This window comes from Lacerta agilis, chromosome 4, assembly GCF_009819535.1.
Source record: "Lacerta agilis isolate rLacAgi1 chromosome 4, rLacAgi1.pri, whole genome shotgun sequence".
Taxonomy (NCBI): domain Eukaryota; kingdom Metazoa; phylum Chordata; class Lepidosauria; order Squamata; family Lacertidae; genus Lacerta; species Lacerta agilis.
Genome location: NC_046315.1, coordinates 31,458,986 through 31,485,107, shown reverse-complemented (window position 1 = coordinate 31,485,107; position 26,122 = coordinate 31,458,986). Strand labels below are relative to the sequence as shown.

At 43.2% G+C, this 26,122-nt stretch overlaps 1 protein-coding gene and 4 non-coding genes across 6 annotated transcripts; 2 read left to right on the top strand and 3 right to left on the bottom strand.

Moving 5' to 3' along the window:
- Window positions 1-72, top strand: TRNAH-GUG. The gene has a single exon. It is a non-coding gene; the product is annotated as a tRNA-His (tRNA).
- A 496-nt stretch (window positions 73-568) lies between these two features.
- On the bottom strand, window positions 569-642 carry TRNAI-AAU. The gene has a single exon. It is a non-coding gene; the product is annotated as a tRNA-Ile (tRNA).
- A 1,064-nt stretch (window positions 643-1,706) lies between these two features.
- TRNAT-AGU lies at window positions 1,707-1,780 on the top strand. The gene has a single exon. It is a non-coding gene; the product is annotated as a tRNA-Thr (tRNA).
- An 852-nt stretch (window positions 1,781-2,632) lies between these two features.
- On the bottom strand, window positions 2,633-2,715 carry TRNAL-CAG. Its single transcript has one exon. It is a non-coding gene; the product is annotated as a tRNA-Leu (tRNA).
- A 2,037-nt stretch (window positions 2,716-4,752) lies between these two features.
- Window positions 4,753-25,733, bottom strand: TTF2 (transcription termination factor 2). 2 transcript variants are annotated; one of them, XM_033146599.1, is made up of 23 exons: window positions 25,633-25,733; window positions 24,158-24,269; window positions 23,555-23,641; window positions 23,389-23,455; window positions 22,120-23,064; window positions 20,348-20,474; window positions 19,584-19,769; window positions 18,905-19,062; window positions 17,973-18,054; window positions 17,196-17,312; window positions 16,862-17,012; window positions 15,399-15,504; window positions 14,804-14,994; window positions 14,310-14,463; window positions 13,454-13,545; window positions 12,511-12,590; window positions 11,296-11,438; window positions 10,843-11,010; window positions 8,744-8,796; window positions 7,792-7,945; window positions 6,663-6,745; window positions 5,645-5,719; window positions 4,753-4,993 (listed from the first exon to the last, which is right to left on the bottom strand). In XM_033146599.1, the coding sequence occupies exons 1-23, from the start codon at window positions 25,658-25,660 to the stop codon at window positions 4,849-4,851; spliced, it is 3,504 nt and encodes a 1,167-aa protein (XP_033002490.1). In that variant the 5' UTR covers window positions 25,661-25,733; the 3' UTR covers window positions 4,753-4,848. The 2 variants fall into 2 exon arrangements, with proteins under 2 accessions (XP_033002490.1, XP_033002489.1); XM_033146598.1 differs by lacking the exons at window positions 4,753-4,993; window positions 5,645-5,719; window positions 6,663-6,745; window positions 7,792-7,945; window positions 8,744-8,796 and having other exon boundaries at window positions 10,812-11,010; window positions 19,584-19,766.
- Window positions 25,734-26,122: the final 389 nt, after the last annotated feature.

The window sequence follows — 26,122 nt, the reverse complement described above, 5'->3', positions numbered from 1 at the left end:
GCCGTGATCGTATAGTGGTTAGTACTCTGCGTTGTGGCCGCAGCAACCTCGGTTCGAATCCGAGTCACGGCAAAAGTTTTCACCTTGTTTTCTGGGCCTTAAAAAAGCAGAATACGGTAACCACCTTTTGTTTCCAGTTGTTGCTTCTTTTTTTCCCCTTTTAGAAATGTTTCCCGTCTTTCTAGAGGAAAAGGATGCAAAGGAGTCCTCTTTCCTCCAGCCTCTCTAACGCAATTTATCAGGGATGCACAAGCAAACCATTAAAAAAGAAAGCATTTTAGTGCATTGGAGACATGATGCAGAAGAAAGAGACTTTATTTGTTGTTGCTGCTGCTGTTGTTGTTGTTCAGTCGTGTCCGACTCTTCGTGACCCCATGGACGCCTGTCTTTCACTGCCTCCCGCAGTTTGGTCAGTTTGGTGCAGAAGCCAACTGCCGGGCAGAGACCGTCTTGGAGAACAAAGTAAAGCCTATGGGGAAATTTCCATGAATAAATATAAAAATAAAGCAACTGTATCTGTAAAACTAATGTTTGCCCCAAAGGGAAGAAAGTAGCAAGAAAAGTTAGCTGGCCCGTACGGGGATCGAACCCGCGACCTTGGCGTTATTAGCACCACGCTCTAACCAACTGAGCTAACCGGCCATGGCTGAAAATGCTCCTTAGATTTTGCCCCTTCCAGAAAATCAATGCTAGTGTGAAGTTTCGGGTGTTTTTTTTCCAAGATTAGACTAAATATACAGCAGTTTGAATTTTCCCTGATGCCCGCACTCTGAAAACGCACATATTTTTCTTATTGCGAAGGGGAATTGAGACGGTTTCCTGCCCAATCTCATGCACAGGCAGCGGCGGAGAAAAGCAGAAACCCAGGGGAATAATCGGTGCCTGTTTTTCTGCAAAGAATGAATGGTGAGCTCCCTCCGCCTCTTGGCAGCTCACTGCCGCTTCTGCAAGCGAGGAGGGGGACCTTCAGCTGGAAGGATCAGAGGTTTACAAGCGGAATGCAGCACACGTTTATCCTTTCGGCGGCTGAAGAGGGAAGCGAGTTTCACAATTTTATCATATCCTCTTAGGATCTTTATTTCTTCTGCAAGACCTGAAGCAAAATTAGAAGCCACTCGCTTCTTATTCGGAAGGATCCCGGGTTGAGTTCTGGGGGTGGATTTTCCTTAAAATCTCCTATATCAATCTCATATCGTGGAAGAGGAAAAGTGGGTTGCAATTCATTCATGGAGCTTTACCTGACTTGACTCCTATGAACGTTCCCCACAAAGGCGAGGGTGGGTGAAGTATTTGTCCTGCTAAATAAAGCAAGATGTTGTTATTGATTTTTTTTGGGGGGGGGGGTTGTAAAATAAAAATAACAAAAAAACCCAACATTTATTAAGCACTTTTTTTTTTTACTAAGGTCTGATAAGTGACAAATAAGGCAGACTCTGCCCACACTCTCAGAATCTAATAGTAATACAAAATGCATGAGAAGGGAAGAGGAACGTAAGAATACAAGAAGAGCTCTGCTAGGTCGGTTCAACGACCACCTAGTATCCGCATAGTGGCCAGCCTGGTGCCTTTTGGAAACCAGCAAACAGGACTTGAGCACAACAGCACTTTCCCATTCTGGTTTTTAGACATTCCTACATTGTGAAATGCAATACAGTAGTTGAATTATTCTTTAGGGGAGGCCTCAATAAAGGTATGATGTAACAATAGGCGCCGTGGCTTAGCTGGTTAAAGCGCCTGTCTAGTAAACAGGAGATCCTGGGTTCGAATCCCAGCGGTGCCTTTAAGAGTTCCTTTCCTTCTTCTAGTTTAAGCTTTTCCCCCCACCAAAAGAGGTACAGGGGCTGCATCATCTTATGGCTATTCTATCTATGGTTTTTGCTCTGTGGCATTCAGATTAAGCAAAGCGTTCCTGTCCCGAGAAAAGGAAGCGCTCAAAGAGAAAGCACAAAACTCAATCCAGCCTTCGATGTGTAAACAGAGAAAGTCGCACGCTATCAATCCAACCAACCCACAAGCTACTCCTCTTAACTGCCTCTCTCAATGCTCGCTTACTCACACCTAAGTAGCAGGGGCTCAACACCAATGGTGCGCTGCAAAGATGGTGCATCTGAGCATGTGCAAAGTGCCTGCATTTCTCCGGGGCCATCAAACATGCCTCCACCTCGTCCTCATATCAAACGTGAGAGGGCATGAAGCAATGGGGATAATCTGAAAGGGCTCGTGTTCCTTTAAGAAGAATCCCAGGCTCGCAGACCGTCTCCCTAGATCGCGTTGCTTTGCTTCTCGCCTCTGCTAGCAGCTTCTGCAGCAACTACTAGGCATTGCTCCCGCAATGTCTTACTGAAATGGGGTGGGGGCACCTCTTTGGTCCCCGCTCTGTGCTTCTGACCGTCTGCCGCCGCCTCGGCAATATCTCGTTCAGAAAAAGTTTAATAAAAGTATTTCTTTCCTCCAACCTCTGAACACTACATTAAAGAATGGCAATAATAATACAGGAGGGAAATATTGTTTCGAATACGTAGTCTTTCTTTAGTCACAAAACACACCGCAGATTTAAAAAGAAATTACGTGGGGAACTGCAGAGGAAAATGCTGGCAACATGTTATTAGCACTGAAGCAAAGAAAATGTGTTTGTCAGAAGTGGGATTCGAACCCACGCCTCCAGGGGAGACTGCGACCTGAACGCAGCGCCTTAGACCGCTCGGCCATCCTGACACCTATAAAAAGAAGCTCTCAAACAGGTCCTAGTATTCCAAGATCATCCATAAATTTTAAAACAAAGGACTTGCTAACACTGGGTTCACCCTTTGACAAGCTATTCGCGTGTCATGGGTTTTCTTCTTACACATCTCCTTAGAATACACCCATCAGTCTAGTAATTTTGTTGAACAAGGTAGAGAATCTCTATGCAGAGGTTCCAAGACCATTACAGGCTACAAAACCTGCTCTATTTACACAAGGTTACTGAATAGTCTTCTTGCAGTATAAAGCAAGTCCCATTTTCAATTATTTCAAGCTTGCAATTTATGTAGTGCAACCTTAAAGGTCTGATCACCATATGAAACAAAAAATTGCCCCAAGACAGCACTCTTTGAGGATCAGATTAGTAATTCTTCCACAGCTAATATACCCGTACTTCCTTTTCCAGAGGAAGCATGATTTCATGAAATACATTTACAGAGACACAACCTGAAGGAAGCTTTGGTGTGTAAATTATTATGAAACAGATTGTGATAACAAAATGTAGCAGCAAATTTAGGAATTCATTCTGATCTGAGGCTCCAGTATGCCTTTTGGAACCATTTAACATGATGGCTGTGCTTTGCCTCCACTCAGAGGCAGTGTCCTTCTGAATACCAGTTGGCAGAAAACACAAGAATGGGGTGGTGGAAGAGTGCTTTTGTGCTTGAATCCTGCTTACAGCTTTCCCCCAGATATCTGGCTGGCCACTGTGATAACAGGATGCTGGACTAGAAAGATTTGGCTATCCTTGGGGATTTCCAGTTAGTGCTCCCAGTTGTACCATCCAAATCTTAACATGCTTGCCTGTCCTTCTGCAGTACATGGCCTGATCTGAACCGATCCAAACTGCAGTATTGGCTTGTTTTAGATCTTGTTGGCATAACACACCCAAGCTGTGACCTTCAATCTTTCAACTGCTGTTTGAACCACGTTGTCTCTAAAGTTCTTGCAGATGAGCAGGGATGGCTTTGCACACCAGGTTTCTAAGTGGCCTCGGTTGGTGTTCATTGGGACAGCAGTTCAAAGGAAAGGATCCTGACCATTGCTGGCCGTGTGATATGGACAGAAGTATTTATCTTGGAAAGGGGCATACTGGGTGGGTGGAAAAACACAAGACTGGCTAGCTAGCAACGATTCAGTATCAGGCATAGGCAGATCATTCTTCCCATTTTAAAAAAATAATAATATCATTTTTATTGTTTTTATATAAATACATTGAGAAAAACTCAATGTATATAAAAACAATGTATTGAGAAAAACAATGTATATAAATACATTGAGAAAAACTTATCAACGTATTTAATTGAATACCATTGTCTTTTAAATAATTCATAAATTTAGTCCAGTCTTTGATGAATTTCTGGTCCCGCTATTCTCGGATTCTTTCTGTCATTTTATCCAATTCCGCATACTCCAGTAATTTCACTGTCCATTCTTCCTTTGTCGGTGTTTCTTCTTGTTTCCATTTTTGTGCTATTAAGATTCTCGCTGCAGTCACTACATATTGGAAAAGTTTAAAGTCTTGTTTTTTAATGTCTGTACCAGTAATGCCCAGTAAGAAGGCTTCTGGTTTTTTATTTTATTTTAGCAAATATATATTTCAATATTTCCTCATTATAAATTATATCCCAGAAGCCTTTCACCTTCTTACATTCCCACCACATATGATAAAAGGTACCTTCCTTTTCCTTACATTTCCAACACTTATTATCAACCTTATACATTTTCGCTAATTTGACTGGTGTAATGTCAAGACATTTTCTTTTAACGCATTACATGCAGTAAATTTCATTCCTTCTTTCCACAATTTCCCCCAGCCTTCTAGCATAATGACCAAAATCTTTTGCCTATTGTATCATCACCGACTTCACTTCCTCATCTTTCAAAAGCTATTCCAACAACATTTTATACATTTTTGACAATGTTTTGCATTCTTCCCAAATTTCAAAGGATCACAGGTAGGGTACATCCTCCTACAGAAAGGTTTAATTATAAAGAATGGGGTAATGCAACACTTAACCACTTTTATTCATTAATATAGTGAATTTTCAAAAGGTACGCACACACGTGGCATCCACATATTTGAAACAGAAACAGAAACAGTGTTTAAATGCCAAAAAGGAGCTTGAGATCTGCCAGGGTCAGCTTTGTTGAAGAATCTACTCTTCCTGACAACACTTTCTGGGCCAGCTCTTTTTTCTTGCTTTGTAGCTCCGAGATCTTTTCTTCTACTGTCCCTTCACAGACAAACCTAAAATCAAGTACACAGCATTATGAGTACAGGTTTTGTGCATCCTCATTGGTCAAGCTTTCAAAATAAATTAAGCACAGTGCAAGGAACTAAATAAGGCCAGAGGGCGATGGGACAGTTCACCTAACAATCACTGCATGTCAATATGATGTAATGTGATGATTTCAAAGGGACTCCCTGTAGCACCCATCAGCTGATTGGTGCTGAAAACAGACTCTTCAAAGGAGCAGGGTGTTGATGCCAATCAGCTGACAAATTACTTTCTGAGCAGATTTTCTCAGCACCAATAATCTATGGAGCACTGAACATGAACCCCTTTGAAGAAGCACCATCATCTGATTGGCACTGGGAGGAGCTCCTTTGATGATTGTGAAGCTTCAACAAGGAACTTCAGGTGTCGGACAAGTGGGCATGGTTTGGGGAAATGGGCTTCAAGGGCCTAATCAGGCTTGCAAGCTGGAGGCTCCCCACGGCTGCTTTAGAAAAACTGAGCTGTGATCACTTAAAAACCTCATGAAAAGTAAGAGCATCAGTAGAGCAGTTGGGAATATTTTTTCCACAACTTCAGCCCCCTTCCATACAGCACCTGAGGAAATATCGCAACCCCTAGAAATTATGCAAACAGAGATGGTGGAAAAAGCAAAGCAGGACCTGTGGATCGTGACATCGTTTTGCTGTCCCACGCGGTAAATGCGGTCACAGGCTTGGTCCTCCAGTGCTGGATTCCTGAAATTAAAAAAAAACAACTGTTCAGTCATTCTCCTCTTTATACCTACTGCACAGTTATGCCTCATGTTGCATCCGCTTCATGTTGTGTCTTTTCGTGTTACGCCCCGCAGCAACCTGGAAGTACCAGAACAGGTTACTTCCGGGTTTTGCCGCTCACGCATGTGCAGAAGCACTAACCTGTGCTTCGCGCATGCACAGAAGCGCTAAATTGCGCCGCGCACATGCGGCACTTCTGGATGCGAACGTTTCAAGTTGCGGTCATGCCTCTGGGACGGATTATGTCCGCAAGTCGAGGTTCCACTGTATAGGTTAATCTAGCTGAAAGATATTTTAGCTCATACAATTACACCCAGTACACAGGATTGCCAAAAAGCAAGTCCGGGATATCCCCTAACACTTTAAATCTATCTCAGCTTTGGAAGAAGTAGTGACAACATCTCCCTCAATTTCCTCCCAGCTTCTTGTCGTCATCCTCCCCCTGTTCTGTGGCACACCTGGAATCCTGTTCCTTGAACTGAAGGTGCATGTGGATAAAATGAGACCCTGCTTCCTCATCTTCTCAAAGAGCAACTAAGAACTAATCTGGAAGGCGATTCGGTAACACAAGGTGGTTTACTGACAACAGATGTAACAGTGAATATTTTTTATTTAACAAAATGTATATGCCGCTTCATTTTAACAAAACCTCTTAGTAGTTCACAAGAAAACAAAACCCTCTTATGCAGTTTACAGAAACATGCAGGATATTTTCCAGTTGCAATGATTTGTAAGAACCAAATACATAATTTGGAGTCCTTCCTGAATTATCCTATCCTTTTGGTCAACTCAGATCTTAATCTTGCAGCTGAAAAAAAAGCAAAAACAAAAGACACACACACACACTCAGAAGAAACACCATGAGAAGGTTTCTGTTAAGTGGCAAAATTTTCCACATCTTTACCAATGCATGTCAAGGAGAAAGAGATGGTTTCCTCCAACTAGATTGAGGCCAACACCTCCAGCCAGGAGAGAGATCATCATCACCTGTAACAAGAGAAAGCTGTTAGGTGTTGCACAACACATTTATACACTGTTTCTCCTTGGCACAACCTACATACACTTTATACTTTGCCATTTACACTGCTTCTTGGTTTGTTTCCAGAATCAATTAAGAGTGCTGGTTTTAGCCTATAAAACCCGAGACAGCTTGGACCCAGGTTATCTGAAATATCACCTCCTCCCACAGACCCCTACCTAAACCTTTGCTGTTTTGGTAGTTTCAAAATAAACCTTATGCTCTTTCTTTTGCAACGCAATCCTAACCATGCCTACTTATAAGTCTTACTGAATTCACTTGGGCTTGTTCCCAGGTAAGTGGGGCTAGGGTTGTAGTCAGAGTGTGGTTTTAAAAGTTTTATTTTGTCTCTGCTAGGGAAAGGTTTATGTTATTGTTTTTACTGACTTTTTGTTTTAATTGTATTTTAAGATTATATATATATAATCATATATGTAATCTCATCTGTTTATCTATTATATATACCGTATTTTCCGGCGTATAAGACGAATGGGCGTATAAGACGACCCGCAACTTTTCCAGTTAAAATATAGAGTTTGAGATATATTCGACCGCAGATTCTCCACCCGGCGTATAAGACGACCCCCGACTTTTGAGAAGCTTTTCCTGGATTAAAAAGTAGTCTTATACATCAGAATATACAGTGTATGTGTGTGTGTGTATTTGTAAGCTACCTAGAAAATGTTACGGGCCAGTGACTATTTAATTATCAACATGAGCTAGAAACCTAGATTTTTGTTTTATAAAACAGACATTCTTCAATGCAGAACTGTGTGCCCTGCAATGCTTGTTTTTACAGTATATGGTATGTTAAACCTAGAATGTTTACCCAGATGTAAATCCCACTGAGTGTAATAGGGCTTACTCCCAGGCAAGTGGGTATAGGACTGTCAGATTTTTGGCTAAAATGGCTACTGGCTAACCCTGCCTAGCAATTAAGGATCTAGCCTTGAATAGATAGTCACAGTGACAACAAGCTAGAAAACTCAGCAGCTTCTCTGATCTTTTCCCATACCTCAGGTCCTTTAGGATTATTGTTGAATTCCTCAACCACATCCATCCTCTGCTTAGGATTCACAGAGCCATCCACTGTGGCATATTTTATGCTCAGCTTCTCAAGGTGTACTGCTACAATCTTCAGCATACTAGTCCACTGAGAAACAATGACACTAGGAAGAGGGGGGGGGGACCAAACAATTAATCTAGTCCCTGGTGCAAAACTCACATTAACTACAAACCCACTAGAACTGGCTTTAGGCAAGTTATGGCTTCTTAGCCTTCACCTCACCCTTAGTTTCTGTGATGTGCAGGTTTATGGAGAAATGTTAAACATTTTGTTGTGATCTTATGCCACCTTGGGAAAGCTTTATGTTTTGAAAAGGAGGTCCTGAAACTGTAAAAATAAAATTAAACACCAGCCCATCTTTTCTGGCTAGTGTAAAGTGTACAGAGATACGTGTATATGAAGTACTTAAAAACATTTGAGGTGGTACTATATAAAGTGATAAGTATTAATATTCTAAAATGGCTGGAATGTGATACATAAGCATACAAATGCCAAGCAAGTATCATTGTGGATGTTAAAATTACTGGAAACTATTCTTTGAACCTAGCAGTTCAAAAGCACATCAAAGTGCAAGTAGATAAATAGGTACCGCTCTGGCGGGAAGGTAAATGGGGTTTCCGTGCACTGCTCTGGTTTCACCAGAAGCGGCTTAGTCATGCTGGCCACATGACCTGGAAAACTGTCTGCAGACAAACGTCGGCTCCCTCAGCCTGTAAATGAGATGAGCGCCACAACCCCAGAGTCGTTCGCAACTGAACTTATCTGTCACAATTCTAGCTGCTTTTGCTTCTGGAGAGGCAATTGCAGGTCCCTCTCACCATTCCCTACACATCTACATTAAATAGCATCCAAACCCACCCTTTGACATCCCTCAAAAGACATAGGGTATGCCTGTACTTACGCTTTCTGGGAACGCCCTTTGATGGCCTTCAACTCTTCCAAGAGATGCGATAGCTAGAAGCAGGGGGAGGAAAATGCACTTATAGCCCTAAGCAGGTTTACTCAGAAGCCCCATTGAGTTGTGTGGGGTTGACTTTCAAGTAACTCTGCTTGAGATTGCAGCCTCATTTATTAAAATCATTTTTATTCCACTCCAGCTGAAAAGGCTCTCAAGAGTTGTTTGCGTAATAAGACATCAATAACAAGGGAATCATGCCTTTGGGCTTGCAATCTAAAATAGTGGTGGGCAAATACAAGGCTTGCCAGAACTTTGCTTTTCACTAGAACCCTAAGAGCTGCCAACCAAAGCCAGGTGCAAAGGGCACACAGACGGAGTTAAAGAATTAGAAGTCTTTGAGCTCATTCTAAGCCTAGGATTTTGTTTTCAGTACTAGAAATGTCCTGAGCCCACGTTCCTTTCACGCAAAGGTCCACACTTGGGTAGCTTTCTTCATTCCAGCAGTCTAATTTAGATGGAAAATACATTTTGTTGTTATCATTGTTCAACAATGGGAGTCAGAAACCCTTGCTGATCTACTGCAAATAATCCTGAGATCTGTCAACGGATCATGATCAAACTACTAGTAAGCCCTGGTAAGACACAACACAAAAGGAAAAGTGGATGGGGAGGGAAGAGGAAAGACAACCAACTCAGACACCACTTCTTAAAAGTTACAGAACTGATCTCAGTTGAGGAGGGGCCAAATGGAGATGATCCCCATCTCTCTCTACACAACATGATAGGTTAACTCCAGATGTACTACAGTAATGCTAACATTAGCCGTACAAATTTTAGGAACCCATATCTAAGATGAGATTTCCCATCTTGCTATATGAAATCACTACAAAGTTGAAACAGGTGGGCAGCCCACTTGGTATTGCATAGGCACACAAATAAATTCCACAACAGAAGACTTGGTTCTTTGTCACGGTGTGTTTGACTGCACACTGTTAAGAAGGAAATACATTTTGTGCTGAGTTATAGCTTTTGTTTGTTAAAATGGTTACTTAGGCTGTGATCCTACTCCTTACCTGGGAGTAAGCTCCACTGAATTCAACAGGACTTTCTCTTGAGTAGACATGGTTAGGATTGCATTGTTAAATCAGGGATTGGAAATATGTGCCCTGCCAGAAGTCGTTCATGCCGGACGACTGACCATGCTGGTTGGGGAGAGTTGTTGTCCTGGAGGGTCAAAGGTTCCCATTCCTGAGCTAAATAAATTAATTGAATTGGGGTTCTTAAAAAAATAAAAGTGGAGGGAAGGAAAACCCTGATCCCTAGAGCTTACTAGAAAAGATTGTCATAGCTCTGTTACCTTAGACATCAGGTGCCCTTTTAAATGTGTGAGGGGGGATTAAATGTGTGAGGGGGGATTATTGAGTTGTTTCTGTTTTTGTTTTTAATACGTATTTTGAGTTTTTTTGTATTATGTACCACCCTGAGATCTACGGGTATAGGGCAGTATACAAATTTAATAAATACAGTGGTACCTCGGATTAAGAACTTAATTCGTTCTGGAGGTCTGTTCTTAACCTGAAACTGTTCTTAACCTGAGGTACCACTTTCACTAATGGGGCCTCCCGCTGGTTTCGCCGCGCAATTTCTGTTCTCATCCTGAAGCAAAGTTCTTAACCCGAGGTACTATTTCTGGGTTAGCAGAGTCTGTAACCTGAAACATCTGTAACCCAAGGTACCACTGTAATAATAAAATAATAGATGGGCTCACTGAAATTGTCAGGAGTTGAGCTTTTTGGTGGTGCTTCATGCCCTAGAAATTAGTTCTTGCTATACTCAGAAGAGAAAATTCAGCACAGTAGCCTTAGTGTTACAGAAAACCCTCCCAGGGGAGACGCAGATGTCAACACTGTACAGATTGGGACATGCAGTGAAGACATATTTATTTCAGCAAGCATTTTAGGAATGTTAATGTTAGTTGTTCTTTGTGTTCTGTTTTATCTACAAATGTTTGATTTCTGCATTTCATTTTGCTGCAAATCCGTCATGAGATCCAGGATTCTAGGTAATTCATACACATTCTAAATAAGTAACAATAACAATACCTTGGTGCTCTGTTTGGTTGCTTCGAAGAGATCCACACTAAAAGCTGTACCAAAGAGGTACACCATAGGGTCATTGGTACCACTGGGTTCAGACAAGGTCAAAGCACTGAGCTGCTCCTCCAAGGAGAGGCAGATGCCTTCACTATTCAGGTTAGCCAGGTCCAGAGCCTTCAATGTAAAGAATGCATACCTGTATGGGTCATGGCAACTTTCTTATTGTCATTACATTTATATCCCACCTTTCCTCCAAGGATCTCAAGGTGGCCTGCACCTCCCCCCTCTCCATCTTATCCTCACAACAGCCTTGTGAGGTAGGCTAGGCTGAGAGATTGTGACTGGCCACCCAGGGAGCTTCAGGACCAAATGGGGATTTGAAACCTGGTCTCCCAAATCTCTAACCACTACACACCACAGTTCTGAACTGTGTGCCTCCAAGCCTGTTCACATAGTTACCACTTTCAGCAAGGAAAGGTGGCAGCAGCACTGGCGGAGCCTCAGCAGAAGGGACAAGATGTGAATGGTAGTGGAGACAGGAGGAGCATCCTGGCGAGGCTTTTCCAAGGCTCCTTGTGGGTGGCATCTAAACTGCTGCGCTCCTGTCAGGAGATGAAATGGCACAGGTGTCAGAGGAACAGATTCCCCGGAGCTACCATTCAGCGTTTTTTTTAAGAAGAAGAATCGGAAAAACCAACCAGTGAATATTTTTTGTATATAACTGACAGATGGAAATGGGAAGTCCTTTTTATCTAGTTTTCTTTCCTCTTCTGTTCCTCTCCTTCCTCTTTTGTTTTCCTTGGTGTTCTCTGCTCTTGGGTCTTTACTGGGATTATTCACACAAGAAGTGCAGGAAGGACCCTGACTGAGAGGCAGGGAAGGGAAGTTCTCGTAAGGTGAGAGGATGGGAGCAGAAAGGAAAGCTCCCAGGCGAGAACTGGGACAACCCACCACTTTGTGTGAGTCAACGGTTAAGAGCTACCTTTGAGACAGGATTCTGCATTTTCTTTTCTTTTTCTGTTTTTATTTAGATTAGTTTGTTTTCAATAGTATTGTACGTATTATGAAAAAACCTTAATACTGTATTATTATTATTATTATTTGGGGGGAACCAACCAGGAAATGTAGGCATGCAGATCTTTTGCACATTTTTCAAGACGAAGTATAGCAGGTGGCACTAAAACAGGGATGGGGAACCGTTTTTAGACTGAGGCCCACACTCCAATCTGGTCAATCTTACAAGAAACACAGGTTGGTAGTGGATGGGGTAACAAATGCAAATTTTCCTCATAGCGGGCTCGTTTTTTTTACACACACACTCTCGATCCTCCTTCCAGGAAAACAAGAGGTGTTATCAGAGTTCAAGGATACCTTTTAGTCAGACAAAAACACTTGGGGTGGGTGCAAAGAAGAGCTGGCAAGGGGCACAGCTGGAAGAGGGGGATTTGTAGCTGTGGAGGAAGTGCAGCTTGGGAAAAGCCTTGAGGGCCAGATCGAGGGGGCTGGAGGGCCTCATCTGGCCCCTGGAGATCCCCACCCGTGCCATGTATTCTAGAGATTGCTGAAATATATACTGTAGAATAGCTACAGAACAGGGAGGCCACCCTCATCACATCCCTCTCAACACTTTTTCTACATTTGCTAGGGGGAGGGGCAAAGAGTTTAAATTCCGACCTTTGTCAAATGGGTTCTCCCCAGGGTGCTGTCCTGTACCCTTAGTCTCCTGCCGTTTGATGTAGGACTGCAGGGTTGACCTGGTTGAAGAAACCAGAGTTAAAATTTAGGCAGCTTTGCAAGGCAAGTTTCCACGTTATATATTTAAACATAAGCCCGATAAATGTAGATGGATGGGGACAACGTTGAGCACAAAGGAGAGAAAACTGGAAAAAAGAGGCAGCATATTTGACTCCTGCCCCCAAAAGAACAGTTCTGTTCTCTTTTCAAAACGACTCTCTGCCGAGACAGAACACATTCTGTTCCTAGTATCATCTTGCTAACAACATGATAATGGCAGCGGCATGAACATGCCAGAAAAGAAAGTCCTCATTTAAACTATCAGGAGACTAACAAGAATTTAGGTCAATGAGGAACAAAATGCTTAGCAAGTGAAAGCACTAAAGGGGGCAGCGGAGTACTAGTCTCCCTTATTTGGCAGGTGTGAGGATACTGAAATACTTTGCAGAGATATTATTATTACTAGGACTGCTTCTAAATTAATTAAGATACCACACTAGTGATATTACTTTCATTAATAAATTCATTTATTGTGCTCTGCCTTTTTATAAACCACTTTGAAGTTTATTCTAACGCCAAAGTGGTATATAAAATGAATAAATAGAATGCCACCTTACTACTAAATTAATTAATACACCGCACTACCACCACTAATGAACTAATCAATGCACCACTTCATGTCCAAATTGGCTTCTAAGTGGTATGTGACCAAGATGGTGATTCCTATTGCACAGAGCGCTGAATTATCAGGACATCTAGGGAAGGGATGTGAGCAGAGCAGGTTTGCATCAGGAGGGCTACAGAAAGTGAGGTCATTGTGTACACTGTCCTTTACAGGCTGACATGAACTCATTCTTAATGCCTTCACAGGTCTCTATCATACCTTGATCTTCTGAAAAGTACATCATACACCGACTGCTCATCTTCAGAGAGTTTTAGTCTGTGCAGTCGAGTGCAACGTTGAGGCAGCAATACCTAGAGAGAGAGAGAAAAGAAACAGACTGAAAAGTGTGTCAGTATAATTTGCACTAATATGGCTTTTCGAAGAGACATTTCTCCTATGAAAGGCAAATTTTGCTTTCTGCCCACCAGCAGGTCTAAGGAATCTATGCAGATTGAGCACTGGCTCCTTTTACGCTTCTGTATTTTAATGAAATGAACTTCTGTGATAATACCTAAACTCATCATCGAATGGGCTTTTCAGGCAGCCAAAACACAGCCTCAGTAAGTCCAAAGAGGCAAATTTTGACAGATGCTTAAATTCCCACTGTTTTAGAGTCCCTTTGTTAAGAAAAAATTAAGCCATGTACAGAACAGGGGTGGGTGGGTGGAAAACCAGTAGCTCACCAAGCCCTTGTCAGTGGCCTGCCAGCCCCCCTGACCCAATTTACTGATGGCATCAGTACTGAATGAAGTGCCTGTTGTCTAGCAGCTGCCAATGAGAGCAAATCAGAGCCAGAAAGGGGAAGGAGCTCTCTAGTCCAGTGCTTCCAGAGTGCTGATGATGGTCATGAGCTCAGGAAACATCGGAGCAGATCAGGGCACTTCTTCCTGTTTCTGGAGTGTTCTGATCTCTTTTCAGCATCAAGAGCCAGAACACTTCATTTGCTGGTAAATGAAACCTGCTGATGGAAGGAAAATGGCACATTTGGCTGCATGTGCAGAACAGCACTAACTGGCCATCAGTGAAGAGAACACAAATCCAAGAGACAGACAAAAGGAGATGGGCCATCAATTACCAAAGGCTTGCCAGATGAGTCCAGCTGGTCCTTAGTCCTTCGCAATAAGAGGCTCCTGGTTAAGAGGGTCAACCTCTCTCCTCCTTTTCTTGTATTGTTATCCACCTGATTCTTCCACACCTTGAATTCATCGAAAGGAGAACAGCGAAGGAATCTAGGAGGGCAAACGGCAGCAAGAGGAAGGCAGGACAGACAGGTGAAGTACAACCACTAGGCTCCATGGAATTGGGGTGGCCAGGAAATATTTTCCATCTAAAAGTGTTGGGACAAAAGTTATCCCCCCCCCTTTTTAAGGTGTGCACTTTTTCTAAGGTGTTTTTTAATGTGCACATATTTTCTGAAGGTGTGCATCTTAGGAAAACAGGAATTTGCTCTCTTTGCAGCATGTGTGACAGACAGTGAGAGAAAAACTTGTAAGTTGAAGGCCGATTAAAGAAGAGACTTGCAAATCAGAGTTAATCTACAAGGCATGATCATGGGTGTGTTCAACTCACCTTAGCAGGGAGTACATATCCAAGAGGTTGTTCTGAATGGGTGTCCCAGTGACGGCCCATCTGGCAGTAGCTCGCAATTTACAGGCTGCTATTGAGGCCTGGACTTTGGGGTTTTTAATGTTATGGGCCTCATCCAGTATAATTCGAGCCCAGTGTATCCAGAGCAGGGGAGAGAAGGGAACGGACTTATCCTAGAGCAGAAAGTAGACCTGGTTTTAAAATGCAAGACTTGGAAGGAAAAGGGGCAGATAAGAGGTTAGCTGAAAAATAGTTTAATTTGGTCAGGGTCCGAGTCTATGACATTAGATTACAATTACTCCTTCCGTAATAAGGATTTAATATTTCAAACACATAAAAACACTTCAATTCGAAAAGAAGTATTTCAACTTGAGACTTAATTATTATTATTTTTGGCCAAATTCTCCTCTTCTTTGCAATTACACAACTCAAATGTGATGCATGATATCCTTGTTGCTAACTTGGCACAAACCAATCTGATGGCAAGGCTACCCACCATACGCATAGCACCTTAAGAATAAAATGCAGCTTTTATCACAGCATCTTCTAAAAGCAACTCTGGCACGTTTTCAGTCACCTGCACAACATGGTCTTCAGCAGCAACTTCTGCTTCTTCCTTCTGTGTAGGGATTTCCTTGGCAAGAATACTGTAAGTAGTGACAACAATGTCATATTCAGAAAGCCTGTGAAGAAGAGAGGGAGAGCTGGTAAGCAATATGACCACTTTAGGATTTTAATCTTGATGCAGGATCAGTGTGGCCGCTTCCAAAAGGTCACACTCAAGCTCACAAGCACCAATCGCAGGTATGTTTGTTCAGAAATAAAGTCCATTGTGTCCAATGGGCTTACTCTCCGATAAGAGTGCTTGGAGCCGCAGCCTGTGAATAACTCAGCACGGAGTCTTCTTAGGAACAGAAAAGAAGGAACCAATGGTAAACTTGTCACCCGAGGTCCTTCTCTATGTCTCCACCCATGAGGTTTGGAGGGTAGCAACTCAAGAGCAGGTCTTATCTGTGGTGGCTCCCTGTCTATGGAATGCTCTCCCCAGAGAGGCTTGCGTGGCACCATTATTACAAGACATTCCTCTTTACCCAGGCTTTTGGCCGTTAAGTGTTCTATGGCCTGTTAATACTGGGGGACGGGCTCTTATTATGATTAGTTTATGATTATGCTGTCTCTTATTATAGTGCTCTGTAAAATGTGTTCTTAATGTTGTACACTGCCCAGGGATCTTTTGATAAAGGGCGATATATAAATTGAATATTGTAATAATAAACTTGACTCCTATCAACTGTGTGTATATTTTCTTGGCAGAAATGGGGAAAGGAAGAGACAAAATAGAACACGTGGTGCCACAGAACTTGTATGTCAACACCAGAAGAGACAACACACCCTGCAGAATCACCTCAGCCCATTAACTGATGAAGTACTTCTCATTTGTGCAGCAATGGCCTCCAGCAACAAAATACACAAAGCAGGACACAGTTGCAGTGTGCCCATTGCCCACATCTTATGCACATTTAGCTTGCACAGTTTCAAGTATATACAGGCAAGGTGAGGGTGCTCTCGTGAGATCTGACAGGTCAGATTGTCCCGCGAGGTCTCGCGAGAGAATCCCTACTCCAGAGCTAGCAAGGCTGAGAGTTTAAAAGCAGTCTTTGTGCCAGGGTCGCTTTTCCCATAAGTGTCAGAAAGATGGGAGGGATGGTTCTTGCGGAACTTCTAGTGGTAGGGAGTTCCAAAGGGCAGTACCTGGCACACTAAAGGTTCAGCGTCTACTGAAGGCCAGCTTAAGCGTGGGAAAACATCAAAAGTGTCCCAATAGAGGATCTCAGAGGTGGAGCATAAGGAATCGTATGGTCCTTAAGGCACTTTGGGAGCATATTGGGCTCAAACAACAAAAAAGGTGTTCTTTAGCTTAACTCAAGTGACTATGTTGCATCAGCTCTCTATGCCTGTGCTTCTGCAATTTGGGATACCTAAGCATTGTACCAGGCTAAGGCTCTTTAACTTCCAATGAGCTGGAAGCTGTGCACTTACACAGTCGTGTTCTTAATTCGGTTGGGTCCATGGTACAAGCAGACTCTCAGCTTGCGGCTTCTGACGTGTCTTTCTACCTCTTTTTTCCAGTGATGGATCAAAGATGCGGGGCAGACAATCAGCGTGCCGTGGGAAACGATTACAGAAGTATCTTGAAATGCAAACATTAACAGGTGAAGATGTTTCATGGTAACGTCTCAGTGATGCAGAAAAGATCATAATACTGCAGGCAGTCTTTGCCACATTTGTTTTCCAACCAGTAAGAGAATCTCGTTTTATTAAATGGTGAAAAACAAGTGCTGCTAAAATTGGCGGTATCTTGTTATTTCTGTACCTTGTCTTGACACCGAAAGCTCAAGTTGCTTCTTTTTCCCTTCATCTTTCTGTAAACACTTCTGAACCAGAACAAGAGCAATCATTGTCAGAGTCTTCCCTAAGCCCATATCATCCGCTGGGAAGAAAAAGCAGCACAGAACAAAACAGAAATCAGGGAGTGATAGGCATGTTTGGTGCTAGATATCTTAACTTGCTGACTCAACTGTCTGGCAGGTAAAACTATCTGCTAGGTGTCCCACTGTGGTGCCTCACCCTTCAGGGAACAGAAGGAATTGGATCTGACATGTAGAAAATGTTCCTTCATCCAAGCGTGGGCAACTTGTGGTTGTCCAAATGTTGTTGGACGCCACCTCCCATCAAGTCTAAGGCAGCATGGCCAATTGCCAGGGATTATGGGAGTTGTAGTCCAACAATATCTGGAGGTTCACAAGCTAGTCAACAGGTTTATCCGAGAGAAGCTCTAGTTGAATATTAAGACTGCAATCCTATACACCCACCTTGAAGTAAACTGCATTGTAAGGATCTGTCCATTCTCACTAACAGCCTTCCATCATCCAAGACAGGATGTTTGTAAATCCTTAAAGGGCCAGGGGACAGATTTGTGATAACCCCAAGGCCCTTTCCCAGAGCTCAGATTAATATTTTAGGGTGGAAGGGCCACACAACCTTCCTATTCACCCCCTTGTTCAACACAAAACCTAAACGCAACGCTACTTTCATTACAATCTATCTGAAAGCAAACACCAGAATCATATAATGTCTAATAGTTCCTTACCCAAAATTCCTCCACACGGTTTCTGATTCTCCCTCCAGAGAAGCCAAGCAAGCGCCTGCTTCTGATGCAGGAGTAAGGAGACCTGAAAAAGCCAGCCGTAAGATGCAAAATTAATGGCTTTTTCATGTATTTACGGTACAGATCAATTGCAGTTTACAGCTAGGATGGGGAACCTGAAGCCTTCTAGATGTTGCAAGACTCAAACTTCCATCATCCCGAACCATTGGTCATGCTGGCTGGCACTGCCAGGTACCATAGGCTCCCTATCCCTGAACTCCAAGGTAACCAGAATGGCATACATGTCAGGTAATGAATTGCTTTTTGAAGAAAGGTAAACTCAGACCTCTGTCTCAATAAAGTTGAAAGTTTAGCTTAAAACAAAATGTCGTTTATTTATAGAAATAATTTTATCCCATGCTTTCGAGCAGCTTACGTGGGATTCTTCATAGTCAGCCAGCTACTATCCAGATCCACAACCACTTTGTTTTAGCAATAATACAGCACTGGGCACTCCCAGGCCATTAAAACTGGGGTTTATGCAATCAGCCTACAACTCTATGATTCCACAAACTAAATTGGTTGGGACTAGCCTGCCATTTGTTAATCTTCATCACATTCTTCATAAGCGGATGAGTAACACGGCACCTGTACAATTTAGGTAAGATTCATTGCTCCGTATCGCTAGGACACAGCAAACATTTGTAGCTATTTGTTTCAAATGGAAGACAACCCTCGAAGGGTTTTACTGAAAGCAGAAGATCACAGATGAAACTATTGCAACCCCTTTCCATGATCTTTTTTCTTGCCTGCACAAAAATCGCTCAACATTTGTAGGTGCACTGCTAACGCACTTCTTAACTTGGCGACATGTTGGGGAGAACAGATTATAGGAAAAGCAAGCTGCGCAACGCTCTTAATTTGTCCCAGCTCACCTTTAACCCAGGTGGATCCTCAACCACTGTCTCCTCCTTCGGGCAGGACTTAAGGGAACTGTGAAGCTGGTTGATTGCATCACTGGTGGCATCATACACGGCTCGGAGGCGATCTTCAGTCATCCGGCCTCCATAAAGGGCCTGCATATAGGAATCCTCTAAAATACAGTAGCAGGAAAATTAGAACAATGAGCAATCACAGTGCTGATTCTGAAGGAGGTGTGATATAGCGGTTACGGCAGAACAGAAGTGTCATCAAGCAAGATAGGTTAAGCATTTACATGGGGAAGTGTCTTCACTTAACGGCACAGCTAAATATGCATTTATTTATTTATTTATAATTAAATTTATATACCACCCTATACCCAGGGGTCTCATAAAAATACATTTTAAAAGGGCACAGGATGTAAATTGGGTCAACCAAAGGCCTGGTTAAAAAGGAACGTTTTTGCCTGGCGCCTAAAGGTGTATAATGAAGGTGCCAGGCGAACTTCCTTGGGGAGAGCATCCCACAGATGGGGAGCCACTGCTGAGAAGGCCCGTTTATGGAATGCAGTCTTCTTTCCTTCCCACTCGTAAACGAATGTGCCAGGGGCGGCGAGGGGAGCCCAATCTTCATATGATACTTCTAACAAAATCATGTTGGATTTCATCATGGCTGCCCCCCTCTCCCACTTACCTCTATAAGTGCTACTGGAACACTGACTAGATCCCAAAGGAGGGTGGAGCTCTAAGGAGCTGGCTACCTGAGGCTCCCGGAATGGCTTTGGTCCTCGCCCTGTCACAGTATTTGGCTGTTCTGCGGTGGTCTTGGAGAACGGATTCTGCAGTTTCTCTTCGCGCTTACTGCTGTTCACATCTGCTGCTGTGTAAAAACCGATTGAAATATGCAGAAAATTGTAAGTGGTACAGTCTTTCCTGGACAGCACCAATTCAGGCTGCAAACGCTCTTCCATATTTTGTTTTGTTAAACCAGGCGTGGAGAACCTGAGAGGTAAACTCTTGGTGCTGACTTGCTCTGGGACAGAGGCAGCTTATCTGATTTCCCTGCCTGTCAGGGCTGACTCCAGGTTTTGGAGGACACTTCTGGACCTGCTCTGTGAGTATCTCCATGCCACCATTAATCATCAGCTGCTCCTTTGTCCTTGCCACTTCTTGCTTGCCAGGCAGAGAGCCAATGAGCAAGCAGGCAGTGGCATCTACTGCCCCTCCTCCTCCTCACCACCATTGTCTGGGCCAGAGAGCGACAGAGATGGAAATGAGCAGGTTGCAATGGTGAAAAGGAGGAGTAAATTGGGATGGGGGGGGCTGTTATCAGTGAGCCTTTTGCTGGGGTTCTTGGCAGAGGCTTGATGATGCCAGTCCTGCTGTACACAATGATAGAGGAAAATGTTTCTTCCTTAGGCATATGGAATGTTCCTAATTCTGAATGAATAAGCTTACCTTCCTTTACACTTTCTTCTGCCTCCAGGTTCAGAGAACTAAGTGCTGCTTCCAGGTCCTGCACCTGCTTGAGTAACCGCTCGCCTTTATCGGGCAGAGCCTGAACATTCACGATTTTCAAAGTGTTCTAGAGAGAAGAGAAAGACGAGGAGAGAAATGTGTTATTGACTACCTGATTGCTCAACTTCCCCGCCTTTACCAGACGTTTTCTCCACAACAGCTTTGAAATATTTAATAAGAGTTACATAGAAATCAACCAGCAAGCAGGAATTTGGATGACTCTCATATAATAAATGCAGCATGTACTCCATTGCATGCACAAGTCCATGTATCCCCACTGACCTCCCTTTGCTATGAACAGGTCAGTCACTGTGAGAAAAGTTCTTGGTCCAACCAAGCAGACTGCTTATGTTCTTATCAGTGGAACACCGGATTAGGGGATTGTTTCCTGTGAACTTCCAAGGAAGAGCCCCACATGGCAACGAGCATGAAGGAAGCACACACAACTGGAACCAGCAAATAACCGAGTATTGGGGAAGTTGAAGAGATGCTACTGCTCTGTTCCACTTGGCTGCTGCCCCTATTCATCCTCCCTTTCTCTTGGCCCACCTGGTGCAATTATTGCCGCCATCATAGTCAGCCCCCGATATTTTGCTGCCTAAAGCAGAAAGGCAAATGATGCCCCAAATACACTTAAATCAAGGTGTTTAGTACACAGGAAGGCCAAGTTATTGTGACAGCTCAGGCAGAGAAGCCCATAAGCTCCTCTCCCTCACTGGCAGTAAAAGCATGATAAATTAAATAGCTAAACATTTGCTGCCCTTTAACACCACCCAAGCTTCACTGTGTCTAATGGGACACTGGCTTCAGGTGGCATTTTATTTTATGGTCTTCAGAACAGTTTAAAGGGTTAAAATTGCCCAAGAAGTAAATTTACTATAGTAATTTTTTCACACAAGGATCTGTGATGTGGGGTTTCCCTTTTCATTTCTTAAGTGCATTAGTAACAATGAATGGGTGCCAATTGCAGATACAGTATTAGGCAAGATTTTTTAAATCTTTTATAAATATGAGTAAAATAAACATGATAAACTACATCACTGTAGCATCAGAAAATTTTCCAATGCAACTGACAATTTCTGGATGCAAATTAAAGTAATAAGCAATTCAAAAATTTCCAGAACACCCACATCACTGATTTGGATATATGTATTTAAATGCTTTATTGTTAACTGCTTCTTTCAAGTTACAGGTGGGTAGCCATGTTGGTCTGCCACACCTATCAGCTGATCACCCATTCCCACCCCCCTTCTGAGTAATACCCCTCCCCACTCCCTCACTATATTTAAGGATCTGGTGACTTCTGTTTCAGTGTATCTGAAGAAGTGTGCATGCACACGAAAGCTCATACCAAGAACAAACTCAGTTGGTCTCTAAGGCGCTACTGGAAAGAATTTTCTATTTTGCTTCTTTCAAATATTTTTTTTTGGGGGGGAGGGAGGGAGGGACGGCGACTATGTTGGCTAAACTTCATATTCATTACAAAGCTTGTGAGCTTCAGACAAAATGTGTGCAACACACTTCGTGTGACACTAGCCTAAGGCAAAGTCTGAGCGCCTTCATCTATGGCTGCAATACCTTAAAGGTTTATAATTTTTGTAGAACTAGCCCAGTTTTACCAAGGCTCAAGGAGTTGCAATTTTGATATGGGAAGCCTTTGGCAATCAGGTACAGAAAGAATAAGCAAGCAAGTATATGATCGAAAGAGAGACCTTTTTCTGCTTCAGCTGAGCTGAAAGTTGGCTATGAAGAGCTTTGGAATCCAGACTTCCTGCCATTTGCAAAGAGGTCTTCTTGTGTGATGTGGAAGACGAATTCTTTTGACTGCGATCCTTCCACTGGTGGGAATCCAATTCCTGCCCAACAGGCAATTTGGAAGATACCAATCTGTCATGTTCATCACTGCTGGCATTTTTACCAGAACTGCTTTTATCTTCTGGAGCCATTTTCAATTGTAATAGTTTCTCTGGGTTTTCTTTAGGGTGCACCGCTGGCAAGCCTGTCAATTCCTGAACAGTCCCAACTTGCCTGGGCATCAGTGTTGTCTCTTCAGTTCCCCAGTTGTTACTTGTCTTCATTTTTACTGCTTTGTCCCTGCAGGTTTCTGATCCTCTCCTTCCAAGTTGCGCCTCATTAATGGGCTTTACACCCAATGTTTGGCCACTGAACCTGGGCAATGACTGCTTTGGACTTTCCTCTTTTTGCAAGCCATATTCAGCAGATCTCAGAGCTGAATCCTGCCTTGTGTGCCCAGAAGTTGTCTCAAACTGTTTGCTAGAATTACATTTGTGTGTATCCAAAAATACTGGCTTTTTAATTTCAGTTGTGGACTCGTTTGCTTTTGTTTCCGTTTCTATTCTTTCCTTGGGTGATCCTTCACATTTTTCTCCCAACTTTTTGTTCTTGGTCTTCTCTGGTGCCGGATCTTCTTTCTTAACAGACTCAGATGGCAACTTCAGCTGATCCTTTTTATCTAGAACCTGTCTTTTATCCTCATTTCTTGATAAGTTTTTGTCCTCACTGTAGTTTATTTGTTTGAAAGATTTGTGATTCTCGTTTGGTACTTTGAATGGATTTCTTTGATCTCCAAGATTACGGAGCAATTCTGAGACTTGCTGAGATTGTGGCTTATTTGGCAATATGGTGGCTTTTGACTCCTATAAAACATACAGGTGGAATGTAAAGTTTACCATATAAATCAGGCATCTTGAAAGCTAGAGCGAAGTGCTCTCTTATGCTTCTGCAGAATAGTTGCACAGGAAACTCATACATAAGATAAAAAAATGACATTCAGGGTATCTTTATTTTCATGTATTTTTTTTTTAAGTTATAATATTTTTTTGAAGATTCGGAAACTACACAGGTATTGAGTTTAAAATGCTGTCCTGTACAGTTCCCCATTCTTCATAACAAATGGTATGACTGCTAGTGTTCATTACATCCAAACCCAATACACTTCCTCCAAACTCTGTTCTTTGTACCTGCCATGGGATACTTCCACACCATCTCTTCCCTTCCAGTTTAGCTTTACTGCAGCGATAGAATAGCCTGGTAAGGAAACAAAACATGGAGAATGAAGCTAGCTTTCAATACTAATACCCCATATCCCTGCCATTAGAAATATCAATGGTTCTTCAGAAAATATACTTGTATGTGTCTGTCTCCTGTTCCTGAATCAAAACCTGGAGGTCCACCACATGTTTCTCATGCACCAAGCAATGAGAAGGGCAAAGCCTGTGGAAAGGAACAAGGGATATTCACATAAGAAGGAAAATTTAAGGAATCATAAAACATCTTCATCACAGGAGAATTTTCTGTTAGATTTTGCCCAAGATGACCATCCAATCTAACACTCTAGCCACATGCCAGGGCCACATTTCTACCACCTCAACAGGCATATACACAATTAGCACCATAGCAGGTAAATTTGCATCACATAATGGGGCCACACTCAGTATTAATACAATAAATAAGCCAAGCCATCTGCTAGAAAGGCAAGCAATCCCTTCCAAGGCTACTCACTCGCCAATCGAAACATTATCACCTGATCCCAAATTTGAAACCTATTCTAATCCCCCAAATATGTTACTACAGCACAAATCTATTTTCCAATGACACCAAACAGCTCTCCTTTAAAAAGTAACTTCGACTAAATGTAAACCATCTTCCATGGTTTGTTTGGTGTGTGTTTTTATTTTTAAAAATCCTGTGCAATTAAAAGTGGCAGAAACAGAAAGGTATTTAACCTACTTTGTGAGCAACACAAATTCGCATGGCTGCTGGCCTTGGATGCCACACACATAAAAGCTTCTGCCTTTGTTTGGGCCATCCCGGATACCAGTCTTCAAAAGGCAGGGATGCCCTGGACAGGAACAAAGTGAAAGATAAATATGAAGAAAATAGAAGCATGATAGAGGCTCTGTGTCATCAGTCAAAATTTCACCTCACTTCAAGAACCTGTGTGTCTTTACCTGTATTACATTTTCATCTCACCCTTTGCCTGCCCTCCCCAAGGAGCTTACAAGGTTCTTTTTCTCTCTCACCCATCTTTTATCCTCAAAACGGGCCTGTGAGGTAGGTTAGGTTGAGACATAGTGACTTGCTAAAGACTAACCTTCCTAGTGCTGTAGTTAGCCACTTCTGTACCCTGTATAGACATTCACACCTATGATTCCCTTACTCACGCTGCATTTGGGTTCTACTGCTTAAGAAAAAAATTAAAATCCGTATTTCAACAAGTAAGAATTCCATTTGTCAGTATTGCAAACAATCTCATAAGAATTAGCTACTAAGCCTCTAGTCATTCCGTGCCTTGTGAGGAAAGGGACAGTGTGTGCAAGACTAGCCTACATACCGTTATGTGTACTCAAAAGACCCACTGAGCAAAATGGGTCTTATGCTCACGTGTGTAGAGTCAACCCATGCCATTACTATATGAATCCAGTTCTCCCCCACTCCTGCATTTCAGCATAGGCCCATCAGTCAGAGTAGGGCAACTGCCAGTTTTGGGTGGTATGCAAGCGAAGCAAATTGTTAAGTTAATGTATTATTGCTGCTGCTGTATTTTTACTTGCCACTGAGGGAGAGAGAAGCTTATGGCTTTTTTTTTCTTTTTCTTTTTTTGCTTTAAGCCATAACTACTTAACTGGCTATGTACCTCGGCAGTACCAGCCGACAGTCTACCGTGCAGAAGTTGCAGGATTCCAACTCCCATTAGTCCCACCAGCCAGTATGGCTAATGGTTAGAGATGGGAACTGTAGTCTCACAGCAGCTGAAGGGCCAGAGATTGCTGTTCGGTGTCGATCCAGCCCTGATTTGCAGCCAGGCACCGGAACCTGACAAGCACCTGAGCGCAAAGCACTGCCGGCCTCTTTGCCAAAGTAGTTCCGGTTATTTTCCCGATGTTGCTACTTCTCCCTCATTAGCTCTTTGGAAGCAAAGGAGGCAGAGCCTGGTGCCTAGCAAGCAGCAAGTAAAGACATGCCCAATCGCCCCAGCCAATTTCCTGTTTCCGAAATATTTTTTACTACTTTTGAAGAAGAAGAAAGAAGCAGCAGCAGCAGCATCGACTGGTAACAAGGAATCCATTTGCAAATAACAAAGAGATAAAAAGTGAAAGCATGCCCGAGCAGCGAGCTTGGCCCCTACTGAAAGTTAACAGTTGCACAAAATCTCAAAAGGAGCCAGGCATCTGCATCCCATCCACGCGCCTTCAGCTCCTCACCGTGCCCGCTGCACAGCACCTTCTCCATAGTCGAGCCGCTAAGCCTTCCCGTCGCCTCAACCCGGCAAAACTCAGTGCAAAAGGAGTACGGGGCAGGGGACGGGGGAGAGACCTGAGGTAACGCCCTCCCGCCCCGTCAATCCCCGAAACTGCCAATCCCGTCGTCCTCCTTTGCGGGCAAAGCTAATCACGACGAAAAGTAGGCGGGCCGGAGGGAAATACGGACGGGATGTTGAGCCTCAGAGCGCAGACGGAGCGCGAACGTCGTTTCATCTGCCCAATCAAGGAAAGTGGAGGGGAAGCAGCCAATGGATTCATACTTCGGAATTCCCCGGGTCTTGCCTGGTGGGCGACTGGTTTCACGCTGTTTGCAGACACATAGCGCCGTGTGATGAACTGCAGTTGGACGAGCTCGCGCTCGCTTTCCCTTTAGAGTCATTTGCACCGCCAGAGATCCCGCCCCGCCCCAGTCTCTTTGGAGAACCACCGG